This window comes from Brachypodium distachyon, chromosome 2, assembly GCF_000005505.3.
Source record: "Brachypodium distachyon strain Bd21 chromosome 2, Brachypodium_distachyon_v3.0, whole genome shotgun sequence".
Taxonomy (NCBI): domain Eukaryota; kingdom Viridiplantae; phylum Streptophyta; class Magnoliopsida; order Poales; family Poaceae; genus Brachypodium; species Brachypodium distachyon.
In genome coordinates this window covers 50,598,458-50,617,546 of record NC_016132.3, presented here as the reverse complement: position 1 = coordinate 50,617,546, position 19,089 = coordinate 50,598,458, and the positions used below count along the sequence as shown (strand labels likewise).

The 19,089-nt window shown below is 46.5% G+C and overlaps 2 protein-coding genes across 3 annotated transcripts; both read left to right on the top strand.

The window, feature by feature from the left end:
• Positions 1–5,449: 5,449 nt before the first annotated feature.
• LOC100841132 lies at positions 5,450–6,964 on the top strand. The gene is made up of 2 exons (XM_003569866.4): positions 5,450–5,910; positions 6,025–6,964. The coding sequence occupies exons 1-2, from the start codon at positions 5,616–5,618 to the stop codon at positions 6,747–6,749; spliced, it is 1,020 nt and encodes a 339-aa protein (XP_003569914.1). The 5' UTR covers positions 5,450–5,615; the 3' UTR covers positions 6,750–6,964.
• Positions 6,965–8,885: 1,921 nt separating this feature from the next.
• Positions 8,886–12,973, top strand: LOC100840624 (F-box protein At4g18380). 2 transcript variants are annotated; one of them, XR_002963840.1, is made up of 3 exons: positions 8,886–10,372; positions 11,451–11,573; positions 12,548–12,973. XR_002963840.1 is itself a non-coding variant. In XM_003569864.4 (2 exons), exon 1 carries the CDS (start codon positions 9,157–9,159, stop codon positions 10,345–10,347), a length of 1,191 nt encoding a protein of 396 aa, XP_003569912.1. In that variant the 5' UTR covers positions 8,894–9,156; the 3' UTR covers positions 10,348–10,372; positions 12,548–12,973. The 2 variants fall into 2 exon arrangements, 1 of the variants encoding a protein (XP_003569912.1); XM_003569864.4 differs by lacking the exon at positions 11,451–11,573 and having other exon boundaries at positions 8,894–10,372.
• Positions 12,974–19,089: the final 6,116 nt, after the last annotated feature.

The following is a 19,089-nucleotide window of genomic DNA, read 5'->3' as shown; positions in this document are numbered from 1 at the left end:
AGCCCCCAGTCCCCGCAAGTCGACCACGGGAAGCACCCGGGCCCAGCGCACCCGGGAACTTCCTCCTGGGAAGCAGCTTCCCGGGAGGTGCCTAAGTGGGAATATTCCCCGAAGCCCCGCTTGCCCCTTTCGGGCTGGTAGCTTGCCCGGAAGCTCGTCGGCGCTCCCCGGGATGAGACCTTCCCGGGAACCCGGGGGAGGGGCCCACGCGTCGCGCAGCGGTGGTACCCCGGGTGCCACTGGTGCGACACTTTCTGGTACATTGCGTGCAGGCACATGTGATTTTGTCACACTTCTCAAGTCACTAAAGTGATCAGGCAGTTGATTCGCTAAAGCATGCAAATCTATTATCTTTTGGACTTCTCTATGTGTCTCACTTGTGCGCGGGTCATTTGCGTGGATCCCCGTGGCTTGCCACGTCCATTCTCGACTTTTCTCATCAAGAGGTTGATTTCCTCCCCCTAAAGTCGGGAAGAGATCCTCGTCAAAAATGCAGTCAGCAAAGCGGGCCGTATGACAGTCTCCTGTCATGGGGTCCAGATACCTGATTATTGACACGGTCTCATAACCAACGTATATCCCCGACTTACGGAGCGGTCCCATTGCTGATCGCTGAGGGGTGGTATCGGTACATATACTTGGCAACCGAACCTACGAAGGTGGGAAATTTTCGGTGCCGACCCTTGCGCTAGTTGGACAGGTGAATGGATGTTGTAGGCCGTGGGTCTATAGTTGATGAGATTTGCGGCGTGCAACATTGCATGCCCCCAACACGTGGTTGGTAAATTACAACCCCGAAGGAGTGGTCTGGCAATGAATTTAATCCTCCTAATCAATGCCTCCGCTAGTCCATTTTGTGTATGGACATGCGGTACAGAGTGCTCAACCTTAATGCCAAGTGTCATACAATAATCATCGAACGCTTTCGAAGAAAATTCTCCAGCGTTGTCCATTCGAATAGACTTTATACGATGATCCGGGAAATTATTTCTCATTTGTATGATTTGCGACATCAACTTGGCAAAGGCATAGTTCCGCGTAGACAACAAGTTAACACAGGACCATTTAGACGAAGCGTCTATGAGCACCATGAAGTATCGAAACGGCCCCGAAAGGGGCTGAATCAGACCACATATATCCCCTTGGATGCGTTCCAAAAACGCAGGGATTTCATCCCTCACTTTCAATGGAGATGGTCGAATGATTAATTTCCCCGTCGCGCATGCCGAGCACACGAAATCATCATGATTCGGGAAATTTTTAACATTCACCCCATGCCCATTTGAGTTGTTAATTATATTTCTCATCATTCTAATACCCGGGTGGCCTAATCTATCATGCCATAAGCAAAATAGTTCAGAGCTTCTAAATATAGTCTTTAAGGTAGTGTACACGGGCGGCGCTACAATCTTAGTGTAGTAAAGCCCAGTGTCGAATGAAGGGAATTTTTCAACAACACGCTTACCGTGGGCATCGTGCTTTGTGATAAGTAGGCACTCTTTGCCATTATCATCATCGGTCTCCACATGGAGGCCGTTTGCGCGGATGTCCTTAAAACTCAAGAGAGTTCGAGTCGATTCTGGGTACAATAATTTTTCCTCAATAAGCAAAGTTGTTCCCATGGGCAGTATGATAGTGGCTCATCCAGAACCTACTATTTTTGACTCGCCCCCTGCGATAGTCATTATACTCCCCGGAGTCTTTTTAATGGACTCGAAATAACGAGTTTCTCTCAAGATGGTGTTTGTGGTACAACTATCCACAAGGCACGTTTCCTCCATTCGAGCGCCACGTGTTCTAAAATATACCATCTAATTAATTCATGAAGCGAGAAAGTAGCAACATAATTAAGTAAATGCGACATACATTTCAGGACATAACAAGCCATCAATATTAATAAAGGAATTAATGAATGAATTCAACATCCAATCGCCATAAAACTAATATGTTTTGCTCTCGTAGAGCTTACAATAAGCCAATTATTCAAATGTATCAAAACACACCACCATGCAATATAAAGGAATAAAGCAAGCTAGGTAGACTCTTCCATGAGACCGTTGACCTCAAGCGCAATGTCCTTTGCGGTCACGTCATCCATGGTGAAAAGTGCTGCAGCATCTCCCAAGTCCAGACCAGATGGAGGATTCCCCGAGGGTTCAACATCCATCGGTGTGGTGGTGTCAGTAGTGGATGCCTGTAACATCGCCAAGGATGGCGGTGTAGGGATCATCTGTGGCGGCGCCACTTGGGGCGTCACAGATCCTCCCCCTCCGTAGATGGTGAGGTTGGCCTCATGTGCCTTCCTCGCCTTATAAGCATCCGCTACGTGCTGAGGTGCGCGACATTCACGGGAACAATGAGACTTCCCGCTGCACCTGAAACACACTTGGGGCCCCTTTGGCACCTTGGCCTCCTTCTTGTCCTTCCCTGCCTTCTTGCCCCTCTTCTTCTTGAGGGGCTTGCGGATTTTGAAAGCGTTGGCCTGCACTTCTGGGCGCGCACTAGCCCCCAGTGGTTGCACGACAAAGTTCTTTTTGAGAACCTCGTCATGCGCCTCATCCACTTGGAGGATGTCGATCGGCTCAGAATATTCCTTGTAGTTCGCCTGCCGGTAGCTCCGGGAGGACTGTACGGCATCCGGATGAAAGGTTGAGAGAGTCTTCTCAATCTTTTGGCTATCGGTGACTGTAACACCGCATAGCTGAAGATGAGTACAAATTCGGTGTAAAGCCGAGTTGTACTCACCAACGGACCGGAAATCCGCAAACCTCAACCGGGCCCATTCCGCCTCTGCCTGGGGCTGGGTGGAGTACTTCATTCTTTCGAACCGGCGTTTGAGGGTGGTCCATAAGGCTAAGGCACTCCGCTCAGCCATGTACTCAATCTTGAGTGTGGCGCAGAGGTGGTGGCGTAGGAAGTGCAAAGCCTGGGCATTCTCAGCCGACGTGGCAGTAGGGGCACCTTTGCCACCCAGGCCAATCGGGCTCAAGAGTTGTTTACCCTCGAGCTAGATTTCCACATCAGTTGCCCATGCAAGGTAGTTACCACCATGCTGTGCAAGTTCATCAAACTCGCGCTTGGTGAATGCCGACATCTGCAAATATGCATGATTCCATTTAGATTCCAATGCATAATTGCGATGAAAAATACATTTATGATTTAATGTGGCGTTCCAATATTAAAAACATGTGATTCTATGCTTCATAATACGATTAAAAGTGTTTGAACAATTAATCTACACCATCAAAAAGCACTAAATCAAAGCATGTTAATATTAATGACATGTTAAGCAAGTGCAAAGGGCAAAAATACGCCCAAAGAGTACATTCCCGAAGCAATTTTGGCCTAATTATGCGATTTTAGATAAAACAGACAGTTCCAGGGACATATATGCAAAATAACACAACAGGGATAAAATGCGTGTGATTTACTAAAACGTCCCGGACTAAAACGCAAAATTCCTGGCCCAAAAAGCATTTCAAGTTGCCAGCCCATTTCCCCCATTTATTTTCAACCCAAAGGCCGTCCCACCGGCCCATCCCTCGCTGCCCAGCTGGGCGGCGGCGGCTACACAGCGGCGGCAAGGGGGGGGGGGGGGGGGGGGGGGCGAGGCGGCGGCGGCGCGCGCGCGCGCGGGCAACGGCCAGCGCCCGGGGCGGCAAGGGCCTGCACGCACGCAGCGGCGGCCTGCCGGACGGCAGTGACGCGCTCTAATGCCCGGCACGGCTACAGCCCGCGCCCAAGGCGTCGACACCTGCTCGTGCCCGGCGCGCACCTGAGGCGGCGACGGTCCGCGCCCGAGGGTGCGGCAGCCGGGGCACTGGCGGGGGCGGCGCTCGCGCGCGGAGGCAGCGGTGGCAGCGCTCGCGATGGGAAAATTTGGGCGGCACGGCTCACTGCCATTCATGGCTGCGGTGGCCGGCGGTGCGACGCTCGACGGCGTGGCGCCGTCTCTCCCAAGAATTGGTCAACAAGTCCCTCATGCGGCGGGATCGATCGGCAATTGTGCCGGCGACTTGGTCAGCAAGCGACCCGCGAGGAAAATCCAATCTTGAGGTGAAATACAACGAAAAGAAACTAATCGCAAAAACGGAATCGTAACGCAGAGAGGAATCCATTTTTGCAATAAAATTTCAGATCCAATACCTTCGTGATTTTTGTCGAGAGCCTGCTTGGGGTAGACTCGATGAAATCTCGGGGTAGAGTCTCGTGCTGATAACGTGTTGTGCAACTCCTGCTGGCTGGCCGGTCCCGAGGTTGCACACCAAGATGGTAGTCGAACACACACACAATCACGTAGTACAGTAAAATAGATGAACACCAGGAAGTAGAGAGGAACATGAGCTCTTGTTATTTTCCGATCTTAAGTGTACGTACAAGGGGTAGCTTACTCTCCTTTATATAGACCCAATGGATAAGAACCCACAACAAACTATTAGGTAGAGAAACGAGTCAACAGGGGGTTTGGTGGGGGGCGCACAACTCGGTGGCCACCTCACCCGTCGTTGGTTTCTCAACACATAGTACTAGGAAACAGTTCCTTTCCTAAATATACAGATGTTCTCAGCTGTACCTCGCAGAAACATTGATTTGACGCAGTCTCTAACCTTGTTCACTGCTTGTAATGTTGTATGTGTGCCTCATGCAAGAATTAAGGTGTGTTCTCTTTTGTTGTCTTTTTGCTTTGAGCTCGCCGTAACAGTTTGTTTGCTCTATGGGCACATCCATAGGTTGGGTATTCGAATCCAAGAGCTCATGAAATACTGTCTCAGACCAACCACATTGTTTTGCATACACAATTATACTAGTCCGTAGTATCTCCGTCACATATGGCTTCTGCATTGCACTCACCAAGGCCAGCAGGCGCTGTCGTTGCGCACTTGCGCTAAAGAAGCTCCTGGCGGCGTCAGGCCGACGTTCTCACGGAGTAATACATGTTCCGGCGGTCCAGTCCATGTCGATCCCACCCGGCCCAATTCCTGTGCAAAAGATTTACGCAAGAGTGTGCCTGTGTGAACATGTCGATGGGGTTGAGTTGACCTTTGACCACCGATCGAGTCCGGTGGCCGGCAAGGACGGTGAAGGAGGTGGCAACTGACGCCGGCGAGATCTAGACGGCATGCAGGTTGATTTGACCAACATGCTGGATCCTAGGATGGCTAACGTCCGCCAGAATCTTTCCGGAGAAAGCAGCAGCGTAACCCAGCTCTTACGTTCTTGATCATGCATCCGGAAAGTAGGAACTTATGTAGGTCAACGCACGCAAAAACAATGGAGGTGACATGCATGCATCCATGCATGCTGGATCCCAGCAGGTAGCTTGTTATAATTAACCTGACGCGAGCCGACGACCCTTTGCGCGCTTGATTCCAGCAAAAGCACGTATGTATTGTCACTTTGTCTCTTCCTACGCCACTTCCCAAGCAAGCCACTTCACCTCTAATTAAGCTCTCCTTAAAGTCATTCCCCCCTCCATCTCCCATAAAAATCACTCGCCAGCAGCCACACAAACACAAACCAAAACCAAAACCCATCGAATCAAGCAGTAGGAAAGCCAACACTTTGATACGAGCCAAGAAGCTTCACCACAGCTCGATCGATCGATCGCCGTGGCAATGGCGCGGCGTGCTCAGCAGCTGTCTGCAGGCTGCTGCTTCCTGGTGGCGCTTGCGCTGGCGTGCGGCGTGGCCTCTGTGGCGTCACAGGGACAGCCTAGGAAGTCCGTGCCGGCGAATGGTCCGCCCAGGACGATCCCGCCCAAGGCCAAGTTCGAGACCATCAGCTTCGACAAATTCAGCAGCAAGCGCCAGTACACGATCAGCTGCGCTCCTTCGCCCTGCATCGTGTCCTGCCCGTCCCGCTGCCCCAACAAGTGCCTCGCCTCCTGCAGCTACTGCATGTCATTCTGCAGTACGTTAATTCCACCTTTACACGCAGCTAACCTTTTTTTTGCCACCATTAATTAATTAATCTCGAGATATCGATCGGTTGATTTTCCATGTGCGTGTGACATATGCATTGCAGTGTGTGATATCTGGCCGGGCACTTCGTGCGGTGACCCTCGCTTCACCGGCGGAGACGGCAACACCTTCTACTTCCACGGCAAGAAGGACCAGGACTTCTGCATCGTCTCCGACAGGGACCTCCACATCAACGCCCACTTCATCGGCAACCACAACCCGGCCATGAAGCGGAGCTTCACATGGGTGCAGGCCATCGGCGTCAGCTTCGGCGACCACCACCTCTACATCGGCGCCCGCAAGGCCGTCGAATGGGACGAGGAAGAGGACCACATCGAGATCACCTTGGACGGCGAGGCCATCGACGTGGAGACCGCCAAGAACGCGCAGTGGGTGTCCAGGGCGCTGCCCGGCCTGTCCGTCACGCGCACCGACACCGTCAACACGGTCAACGTGGAGCTCGACGGCGTGTTCAGCATATCCGCCAACGCCGTGCCGATCACCGACGAGGACTCCAGGATCCACAACTACGGCAAGACCGGAAACGACAGCCTCGTGCACCTTGACCTCGGCTTCAGGTTCCACTCCCTCACAGAGGACGTGGACGGCGTGCTCGGCCAGACCTACCGCCCGGACTTCGTCAGCAAGGTCGACATCACTGCCAACATGCCCATCATGGGCGGCGCGCCAAAGTACCTCTCGTCGAGCCTCTTCTCGACGGACTGCGCCGTCTCCAGGTTCCGCCGCAACAATGCAGCAAGAGCATCCATCTACGCTTCCCTGGAATAAGTACATACACAGACGTACGCGTGCATGCTGCTCGTGCAAGAAGAAATAAGTTTGGAAAACATAGATGGTGCTTAAAATCTTACTGCTGCTGCTATAGTAAGTAAGAAGCTCTTTCAATTAAATTTTCTGATTTGGAATGTTTGATTTATTTTTGAGACAATGCGGTATATATAACTTGGATTAATTGAACATAATAAGCTGTCAAACTTTGTTAACTCTTCTGTTCGGCAAATCTTTTTAACCCTCTCGTTAACTAATTGGAAGCAATTAGCATCAGGAGCTAGTGTAGCTTCAGCGCAAACGTTGCACGGTTCCAGGATTTAGTCTTGGCGTGATTCCACGTAATCACTCTCTTTCGTGGAATGAGAATCACGAGTTACCTCTGAAGAGATAATCCCTCCGTTCCATAATTTTTGTCTCAAATTTACCTAAAAATGGATATATCTAGTCATAAAAAATGTTTAGATACATGTATATTTCGACAAGAATTATAAAACGGAGGGAGTAGTTTGCACTACTGGCCCTAAGAATTTTACTACTTCGTAGTTCAGAAACCACGGGGATTGTGTAACCTTAACAGAAGCCTCTTTGGTTCTTCAGTGTCAGCTCTTCTTTTCCTTCGAAACGATGGCAAAAACTTGTCTCATCTCATTATTAAAAAGAAGTTACGAGTCGGATTAATTTAATAAAAAATGATGCAACACCTCAAAAATCGTCATGGATCAGGACTGCCCCGATGACACCACTAGCCAATAATGCACCTCTAGTCCTCTAGTACTCCGTTGAAATTCATCGTGGATGTGCCATTTCATCGTGTCATGGTAAGCGAAATACCCTCTCTGTTACGAGATACTATGCTAGAAAGGAGTTCATGCGTTGTATTTAAGTAACTAAAGTAATGCAGGCCCCTGCTAAAGTATAATCAGTTTTGTGAACTGGAGACTGACTAGATCTATGTTAAAGTATTTTTTATAATAATCATTCTAAATTGCAAGTGCACTACTTCAGATGCCCAAAGGGGTGTGTGACAAATCCAACGTTTGATCCCGCCGATGGTGATCAGAGCACCGACAGAGTGAAGATGCGCCCCGAAACTTGATCAGACCGAGTAGTTTTTGATTTGTTCTTTGTGACAACGAACTCAACTGAACCCTCCCAGTTAGACCAATTTCATTCGGGCGCAGGTTGTTCAATCCGAACAGAACAAAAAAAATATAGTCAAGGGCGAATAGCTGCTCACGTGGATTCCAGTATACCACATGAATATATGGACGTCATTCGATCGGTCGCCGTTGCGTTACACAACAAAACATGCAAAGCTGCATTCATTCTTCGGAGGCCTTCCTACTCTACCCGATGGTCCAAAGTCCAAACGCACTCAAGCTGATACACTGGATTTTAATTTAGCCTATGAAGGAAGAACAACCCACTTCGATCGCTGCCTCCTCGCTTGACGCTGAAGCTTTGGATCGATTAATTGCATCCCCCGTGCGTGACCGACGAGAGCCACGCCCGGGCTCACGAGCTGCCAGCTAGCCACGCAGGCACGTTGTGCCTGCAGCTCGATTCCCAGCGGAACCTGCAGCGTCAGTTCCTCAGTCAGATTCTTCGCGTGCTCGGTGAGTAGCACAAGCTGCGCATCTGTCAGTTCGATGGATCGATGGAACAACAGGCCGGGTTTGTTTAATCAGATGTCTCCTCTAGGATCCCGTCCCCGTCGGTTCCAAAGTCAGAGCACCTGAGGAGAGATGCCATACATGGGTGTGTAGTCGTTCCGATCCAGGGATCAGACGGCTCGGGGGGCATCCACGAGCCATCCGGTCGGTTATGATGTCGCAAGTTCGTTCCTTGCACGGCACCGCAGCACGCACGCACGACGACGCGGGCGATGCTTATTCCCCAGCAACTCTACCAGGTCAACAACCAAAGGAACAAACAAACATTGGGCTTGGGTCTTGCTGCACGCCGGAGCCGGAGCGGTCGCCGTCGGAATTTTGTTCCGAGAGCGACGTGTTGAGCCACTGGCCGGGAGGCCCGGAGTCTCGATCGATTCCCCCGGTGGAATCCGAGCGCTCATCTCACGGATGTTCTTGCTGCCCCATCCCAACGCACAACCACAAAGCCACCACGGTGACGATGCCCGTGACCTCCGCAATCAGCGCTCGAGCCTGACACGTCGCCCGCACCCACCACCCTCCTCCACATCATCCCACCTCACACGCACGCAGCCGCCGTGCCGTGCCCGTGCGTGCCGGCTACTCACTTCCACATTCCACGCCAGAAATCCCCCAACTCGCGACTGACTCACTCTCCTCGCCCAGCCCCAGCCTCAGCCCCCGGCGCCGACGCCTACGGATCCCGATCTGCTTCCCCCTTGACGAGCGGCGCGCGGTTGGTTGAGTGCGGCATGGAGGGGTGGCCGTGTGCGGAGGGAGGTGCGCCCGCGAGGGGAGAGGAGGAGGAGGAGGAGGACCAGTTCGACCGGCTGCCCGACGAGGTGCTCCTGGACGTCTTCAACCGCATCGGCGACGTCAAGGCGCTCGGCCGGTGCGCCCTCGTGTCCCGCCGCTTCCACGAGCTCGTCCCGCTCGTCGACTCCGTCTTCGTGCGCGTCGACTGCGTCATACCCGACGAGCCGCCGTCCTCGTCGGCCAGCTCCCCGCAGGCCGCCGCGGCGGCCCCTGGGCGGGGGCGGGGCGCGCTCGCCCACCTCGCGCGCCTCGTGCTCGGCGGCATCGTCAGGCCCATCCAGGCGCTCGGGCAGATCCTCTCCCCCACCCTGGCGATCGTCTCCCGCCGCCCCGTGGCCCCGCCCGCCTTGCCGCCTCCGCCCGCTGGGGACATCTCCCACCACTCGCCCTCCGAGGTCCTCCGCTCCTTCAAGGAGCTTCGCCGCCTCGGCATCGAGTTGCCCACCGGCGAGCTCGGCATCGATGACGGCGTCCTCCTCAAGTGGAAGGCCGACTTCGGGTCCACCCTCGGCAGCTGCGTCATCTTCGGCGCATCGTCTGTCTCGTCAAAGCCGCCGCCAACGCCGTCCCCTACTGCCGTGGACAGCTCGGCTACCTCTCCCGATTCGACTAGGGACCCTGAAGATTTGGCAAGCATCCCTGAGTCACTTCATACGAATGGGGGACTTAAGCTCCGTGTTGTTTGGACGATCAGCTCACTGATTGCTGCATCCGCACGGCATTACTTGCTGCAGCCAATCATCGCAGATCATGATACACTTGATAGCTTGAACCTGACGGACGCTGATGGGCAGGGAGTACTCACTATGAACAAGAAACAGCTGCAGGAGTTGCGAGTGCGACCTGTGTTGCCTTCTGGGAACTCACATCGCACACTCATGCCGGCGCTCATTATGCGACTGTGGTACGCTCCGCACCTTGAGCTTCCTGGGGGAGTACTGCTGAAGGGTGCGACACTGGTGGCAATCAGACCTAGTGATGATGTACTGAGGGAAGGGGGAGGGTTTGAGGCTGCTGGTCCGGCAGGTGCTAGCTGGATCTCAGATGCTTTTGAGGAGCCATATCGAACGGCAGCGAAGGTGCTTTTCAAGCGCAGGACATACAGCCTTGAAATGAACTCGTTCTGAGCTTCAGAGTTTTACCTTCTTCCAGGTAAATAATCACTTCATGTTATTACTACCCAAATATAGATAATAGATCATTGTTGATGTCCAGTAGTATTTAGTATCTAGGATAGCACGGACCAATTTCGTATGGTTCTTGTCATTTCGGATCAATTTCGTATAATTCTTGTCATTTCGTAACGATAATGCTAAAAAAGGGCACCCTATCCAGCAGACCTTTGAGTACTGAACATCTTCAAAATTAGGTCCAGCTCAGATATTTTTTTTACCATAATATTTTTTATGCGTCTAGTGGTTCTGCTATCTGTGCTGAAGGCACCGTCTCCTGCACAGCCGTAGCTAACACTACGCCTTTAACCTTTGATGAACGCTTTGATCTTTGTCCCATTAATTATTTCTATGAGAGTTAAAGCCTGAAGGTGCCGTATCCAGTAGCAAGGTTTATTTTGCATGTTGTCTGCTGAACGGGTTCTTCCATAATCTATTTTTTCCAGACTCAAGACCAATTAGCTTTAGCTGATATCATTTTGGGAAAGAACTGCAAACATCTGTGCACGTGAATCCAAAACCAAAAGAAATACTTCCTCCGTTTCTAAATATCTATACATTTGGGGTTTGACTGAGTTTGTAGATAAAAACACCAAATACTAAACAAATGTAATATGAAAATATACTTAATAGTAGTCTTAAAGATACTAGTTTGGTGTTGCATATGTTGATATTTTTTTTCCAGAAAGTCGGTCAAAGTTGAGAAAGTTTAGATATTTAGAAACGGAGGGAGTAGCTAAGAGTGACATTTATTAATTAATATCCTGTCCACACCGAGTTTTATAAACGGGACCAAGGATTCAGTTCTCCTCAATTTGGAAGGTTGTAAGAGCCCATACATACAAGATCAGTGAGTGCTAATTGGCCATTGTTTGGTCTTGGTTAGTCTGTTTCCTAGTCAACAAAAAATAATGACACTGGCCACAGATCTTGGTTTTAGGGTGACCAGAGCTTTTGGGCGTACATGTTAAGTTTGTCTTCTTCAGTATTTAGGTTAGAGTAGTAACTGGAAAGGATTTACTGATTTAAAATATTCACTTTTGCTGCCATTCTGTCAGCTTTGGCTTGTTATGCACTGAGCTGGCACATCGTTTGCCCCTTTTGAAATGGTAAATGGAGACATATGTGAGTTCTTTTTGAAGCTCTTGTTGAAGTGATCTCCAATCCAGCTATTCTGATGGGTCAGTTTTAGTTCCTTTCTGTTCTGGCTAGCATGTTTGCTATTATGCAATTCCTCAAGCATTAGACAGGCGATTACTGGGAATCAGTAAGTTCTGATTGTACAGGAGAAAAATAATGCTTGAGTAGGCTTTAGTCTTAACATCTTGTAGAAGACTACAACATATGTTCATTACAAGTTTAGAGCCCTACAGTGCAATGGCTTCGTGCGTGACTGTTTGTTATGACTAGAATGGAGAATAATTGCTACAATGATGAACCCATTGTCTGAAATGTGCGTACAATGGAGAATACACAGAATTGTGTTTACCTTTTAAAATATGTGGAGAAACTGATCCCAGACTCTAAAGTAAAGCACTATAATTTGTGGATTCATGGTATAGCCTAGTCTGTAAAGGAGAATTTATTGGATGCTCATTGAATGGCTCCAAACATTTGAGATAATGTGGTTTCTCTTAGCTGTTGTTTTGCACCCAACTCTAAAAGAAGACACCGATTTGCCTTTCATAAGTGACTAACAGTGCTTTTCCAGCGGTCAATTTCACTCTTCCATTTCTTTCACGACATTTGTTATTAGGGTCTCAAGCGGGGTCCCACCAATGTCCCACATCTAAGTCAATTTCTAAATCTTTGGTCAAATTTTGAGCCAAAATGTTAAACTAGCAAGTCTCTAATGAACGAGTGGGATCCCACTTGCATCGCTACTTGTTATTTAGTATTTATTTTATACTTTCTTGTTGTCTTCGAGGGAGAATTTGTTCTTATACCATACCATTGCACATTTACAATTGATAGCACTGATTTCCATTCCATTTGTTGTGTATTTGTTATTTCCGGACTATAAAATGTCTGAGATAATTCTTGGTACAGATAATACAACATATTTTTACATGTCTCTGTCTTCTGTGCAAAATTATAGGATTTAGGGTTGATCCATTGAATGTTCCACTGAACTCATGTTCACCTTTACTAACAGGATGATGGGATGCCCTTCAGGCGTATGGAGTATCTTGGAGTATGGTGGACCTAACTCATATTCAGTGTATACACCCTGTTTATGTTGGGCTTAGCGAAGTGGACTGGAATCCTGAAGTGAAGCCATGATATGTTGCATGAATGAGGTTGTTGCTGCACTTCTATGACTGAACACCCATCGGTTAGATTTATTAGCGTCATTTTTTCTTGTGTTTCGCCATGTTATTCTGCAAGCTCTATACTAAATGTAGGCTAAAACATGCTGTCATTTCCAGAAACATTTGAGCTATGCAAATGTGACCTAAAAGGTTGAACCTTTATGTGTATCAGACTAGTAAGTTCTCTAGACTGTTCTTTTACTACTCCCTCTATCCTATATTAAGTGACGAAATATTACATATATATATATAGACGTTTTTTGGGTATAGATACATTCATATTTGGGCAAATTTGAGTCACTTGATATGGGATGGAGTGAGTACAAAATAGGCAAAATAGGCGTGCAACTATTAGTTTGAAAAGGTTTGGCTTGCGCTCGAGATTGTGAGTTGAGTTTACCAAGCGCAATGATCTGTACGAGAAATTCTTCGGGCCTTTCCTTGCAGCTGATTGAGTGGCTGAATGACATTCTTGTCATAAGTTAAAAGTTGTGGCCAGTTAAATCCACACGTGTGACTCAGGTTTTCGCTAAGCAAAAGTTAAGCTCCACACGTCCAGGACTTTTTCCTCCTCTTACGTTTTTTCGAAAAGTTTATTTTTTTAGAAAAGACCTCTTACGTGATAGAAGATACACCAGACAGTTGCTGCCCAACAATGTCGCACACAATTGAGTCAGAGAAAACGAATTGTTAAAAAAAAAGACAGAGAAAACGAACAGCGGAAAAATCCATACAACAATAGGCCTCGACGATACGCTCAGTTCACCATTGAAAAGGCAGTCTTTGTAAAGACGATGTCTCGACGCAGATTTTCTGCTCCCGGGACCTAGGGAGAGACCGGTATCTGCATCCTCCTACATCGTCCGTAGTACAGGAACTTAATGACTGACTAATGTCAAATACTTCTCCGTTCCATAATTCGTGTCTCAAATTTATCAAAAATGAATGTACTTCCTCTATTCAACAAAAGATGTCTTCAATTTGTCAAAATTTAGATGTATGTAGACTAGACATGACTCAATGTATAGATACATTTAAATTTAATTAAAGTTAAGACATCTTTTGTTGGACGGAGGGAGTATCTATTCTTAAAAAACGTCTAGATACATATAATATTTCGACGAGAATTATGAAATGTAATATTTCGACGAGAATTATAGATAAGCAGGGGGTGGCACCGTAGTCTCCTGCTATGCGTCCGTCCGTGTCCGTCACCCTGCGGCCACTCGCCGGCGCTGCCACGAGTTCCCGTACCGCACGTACTCTCTGCTCACCCCTGGCTGCGCACAGCTGCGCGCTCTCTGCGTGCCACGCGCCTCACTCCTCTTGCCGCTCGTATGTGAGCTGTACGATGTCACGAATGTCTGTACTTTGCTGGTTTCTTCGTGCTGGTATAAGTTTCTTTTTTTCTAGAAATCGTGCTGGTATGCTGAACTTTACCCAAGACGATTTTGTTGCGCGTGACTAGTCCACGGACCACGGTCGCCGGCGGCGTCGAAAAAAAGACAGAGAAAACGAACTAGCGGCAGACTAGTCCACGCTCGTACTCTCAAAAAAAAAAAAACTAATCCACGCTCGCAGCGTGTCATGGCAAAAGACATATGCGTACAGCGCTTCCTTCCGCTGCTCGGGCCGTGAATCACGGCCCAAAATTAAAAATCTATAGTTTTTTTTTTTACGAACAGAGGCTTTCCTCGGGTTTCATTAAAGAAACCAAGTGTCCACAAAACTGTACCTGGAATCAATCAGGTAGCTCGGTTTAGTGTCTCTTCGATCCCGAGCGATTGGTAGCTCGGTTTCGTGGCCATGAAATTCGAACTGACTCGCCAGTACTCTCTCTGTTTCTAAAAAGTATTTAGGAACTTGAGATATTTTTTATTGAACGGAGAAAGTGTGCTTTTACGTACCTGATGAGAAGAGGCTATCTCGAGTTGTAGTTCTCATAATCAGATGCACGCAGTATAACTGCCAAATTACCTTTTACCCTCCTTCTAAGACCTGGGTTTGTAAACCATGCATGAAATCTATCATAAACTTTGATCGTCAATTAGACTAGTGGTGTGAGGTAATTGGAATCGTAAAAATGATATCATTTCATTTTCGTATTGGAAAATATTTTCTGGTAGTAGTATAATTTTTATACATGCATGTAAGCCATATTATTTGACTAACTATTGGTAAATTTTTGTCATAAGATTATATATGTACCTTATAAACACGAAACATGTGAGTGTGTTGTTAATTGTACCGTGTGGCAATCTTCACCTCAGTAGCATGTGGTTCCAAGTTTAAACATACAACGGTCCGATTAGCAATCTTGGTAGTATCCATATATTTATTTTCTGTACATACAAATTTTCATGGAAAGATATAACAAGTTTTCCATCCTTTGTATTGCCTTGAAATATATTGGATTTGTCTCTTTTTTTGCAGGCACAAAAATGTTTCTTTAAAATATGATCGTCGAATTTTTGTAATGGTTCCCCCGTAGCCCCCGGGAGTCAATAGTCGATCAGTACCTGTCCTCGTCGCGCGATTTCGTGGGGAACCACCGCGCGCCATAGAAAAATTGGAACTGGTACCGCGCGGCAGACACGAAAGTGTCGGCCACGACCACGGGGGGCTGGCGAGCGAGACCCACGCGACGTCTGCACGCGGCCACCGGGCGCGCGATCATTTGCGCCGGATCTCGGCTCCATGCGCCATACCGTATCAACTCCGCAGCCGCACCACGTGTGACCACGCATACGTAGTACGTCCATGCACCACGCATTCGCCGCACCCTCTTCTAATTAATACTCCTAGCTGGGGTCGTTGGAGTTCGAGATCTGGAAACATGCCGGCAGCTAGCTAGCTAGTGCCATTCGCTGATTGGCTACTCTGTACTGTACATGTTCTGCCGAGATCTACAACTGGTCTGTATACTGTATTAGTATTAGCATTAATATATTACTGTAGTATAACTTTTGCTCGCAAGCAGGAGCACACTCAAATGGATACCAGTTGATTACTTGATAACTTAATATATATAGCCATTGCATGCACGGAAGAGTGTGAACCAATTGGACATATATATCTCAAAGGCAAAGAAGATCGGAATCTCAAATTTTTAGCCACTACTCTCTCCGTTACACGATACAACGCGTATAGATTTTTCTCATTTGTTTCACAATACATTTCATTTTTCTCTTGATACCCGTATCCGTCCAATAACTAATCACATTCATTTATTATTAACCTAATATGAGTGGTCAGGCAATAGAAACGAGAGCTGTCTTGATTCAAGTGCACAAATCTATATGAGATGTATTTTGGAATGGAGGGAGTAGTACAAGTGAATGAGTGATCACACACACATGGTTGCAGAAATTTGTCTTCTATGCTTATTGCGAGCCTGAAAAAAAAGGATTGAACTGCACCCACCCAGAATATACAAGTGGTCTGTACAGTACTTATCTGTACACTTTCGTTGAAATCAACAAGTGTTTTGTACTGTATTATTCGCATGAATATCTTTTTTCCCCTCGTAAGTACTCCGTAGCTAGTTGTCACTGGATGTCAGTTGATAGCTTAATATGATAGCTAGAATCAGGTGTAAATAATGGTGCGTGTTGGGGAATCGACTCGGCTGTATCCTGAGCTTCTGCCCGGCTGCCCGTCCATTATAAATATAGTCATGTGCTCATGCATGTATGTATGGGCTCGTGTAAAGCACCAATTGCATATATATATTTCTTAAGGCAGAGAGGATCAGAACCAAATTTTTTGCTAGGTCGAATCAAAGATCGATCCCACCTAGAAGTGATCTTCTCTCTCACACGCACACACGGTTGCAGAAATTGTCATCGGACGTTTTGGTCTAAATTAATGCATTTATTTACGCTCCTCTTTTTTATACTTCTATGCTTTCTACGATTAAAATGCATGCCTAAAAAAAATTAAATGGAATCCACACACACCCTAAGCAAGTATACTGCGTAGTCAACTGACACTTTCTTTATGTAGTTTTAAGTTCATGTTTCTGGTCTTGTTGCTACTTGTGTAATGGAAAAAGCAGGTGACGTGTTACGTTCTGTCCTATGATCTCACCTGCAACCTCTTACGGAGTACAGTTCTAAAAAAACAATTAATTGACTAATAAATATTACTCCCTCGGCCGATCCATATTACTTGTCGAAATATTACATGTATCTAGACGCATTTTAAAGATAGATACTTTCATATTTGGGCAAATCGAAACAAGTAATATGAATCGGAGGGAGATCTCCCTTTCATAAGTTAAGGCGTATCAGGTTTTCTTAATAAGAGGCTTCGGCTAAGCAATACTCCATTAATACCACATTTATATGATGTGAAATCACAATTATCAGTAAATCTTTTTTGAAAACAAATCCAGTGATACAGATTTCATCTCCTATAATAACATATATATTAATAAAGAAGTTTTTGGTCAAAGTATTGTATTAATGAAACCTAATAACTTTAGATTATGAAAATAAGGTGCAGTTGAATCTACATTTATCAGAAGGGATGTAAGCAAACACAATATAACAATTTACTGTTTGGGATGCCAGGCTTCATGTTAGCCTGACGACATGCGCCATTGGGATGGCGTGATGTGCAGTTCATAGGTTATGCTTGCCAACTAGTTCCTCGATGAGATTTTCATCATCTTGGCGACAACTCTTGCTAAGGGTCAACGAGAGGAAATTTGCTACCTGTTCGGGAGAGTGGACGTACGTACAATCCGACAACGTAGGTTCAAGTTCTCAAGCTAGGATGAGAATTTAGATTCTTATTTATACTTTAGGAGTCTCACTTATAGTTTTATTTTTTTTACAAAAACAGTAGTAGTTTGACAACCTATATTGTGATGGAGAACCACCTCTTGGTGTGACGGTGAAGTTGTGGGTGCCATCAGGGTGCTCACAATTATGCTGTAGGAGTTACCTTACAGTTTTTCCAATAAAAACCTATATTTTGATGAGTGTCCATTTTTAATAAATTGAATTAATCTTGTACGTTTTGAAGAGGTGCTGAGCCACCCAACTCAGACAAAAAAAGAACCCAATGGTTTGGCAGATGAGTGTACATGGTGCATTAAACGATGTTGTCAACCAGGTCTGGCCAGCACATTTGGCAACAAGAGCAATTTTGCCGATTGCCAGGCTCACCAGGACTTGTTGACCTGAACGAAATCTATCATACACGACGCGAACGTATTCCTAATAATACTAAGAAATGTGATGCGTACAAAACTTCCTACCTAACCAGCTAGCAAAATCGGATGAATAAATAGAATAGTGTTATATGTAAGTAACGAGGTATCGACGGGACAATATAAAGTAGTACTATATCCCTGTTATATTAGGAAAAATCAATATATTAGACACCCAGCTGATACGTACTCTTGCATGGTAGCCATCCAAAAAACCCTACCTAACGACCATCTACCCACTCATCTCATTTGCTTAATGAAAAATCTCATCTAACCTGATTTTCTTGTATGTTGTTTAATTTGGTGTTCTGTAATGGAAATCGGTGGTACTCACCGTACCACGATTACAAGGAAAATCAAAAGGTACACATCCTTGTTTAGACCATTGTCGCTTTGTGTTATTTATACATTGATCATACGAATTGATCGACATGTTTATTAAAATTCTGGATGTTCATATGCTCAATACACAACAATAACCAAAAGGTACTACATGTTAACTTTATTCTAAACTCTCTCTAATCAATAATAAGTGTCATTGATTTACTATTACACTTATTATGGATCGGAGGCAACCTGGAGACTCGCATGACATGATGACCACACAACCCTTTTTTTGTGCATTGATAGTACTTCTACATAATTAAGTACAATGCATACGGTTAAGGCATGTACACTGCAAAGTGTTTGTAAAATACTCCCTCCGTTCTTTGAAGGAGGGCATATTAGTTTTCACTAAGACAAGGTTTTGATCACAAATTAGTATGTTGAGGTTACATGTCTTGAAATTTGTATCGCTAGATTCGTTATCAAAAGTACTTCATAATACTTGTGATTTCATGTCATATAAAAACACTTTAACATAGTAAATTTGTGATCAAAGCCTTGTGTTAACGAAAGCTAATATGCCCTCTTTAAAAGGAACGGAGGGAGTATAAACCACTCTTTGTACTATAAGCAATGGTGCCTGTTTTTATAGGACATGCATTTAATTAGGAGTATCTGGTATAGAAATAAAAACCGATGTTTCACTACTACAGAAAGGTTTATCAGTAACGGTCGAAAAACCTCATCACGAACGGGCGGGGCGACCGTTACTAATTTCCTGTCAGTAATGATGGTCATCATCACTAACGGTCGCTCTGACCGTTAGCGATGATACAATCA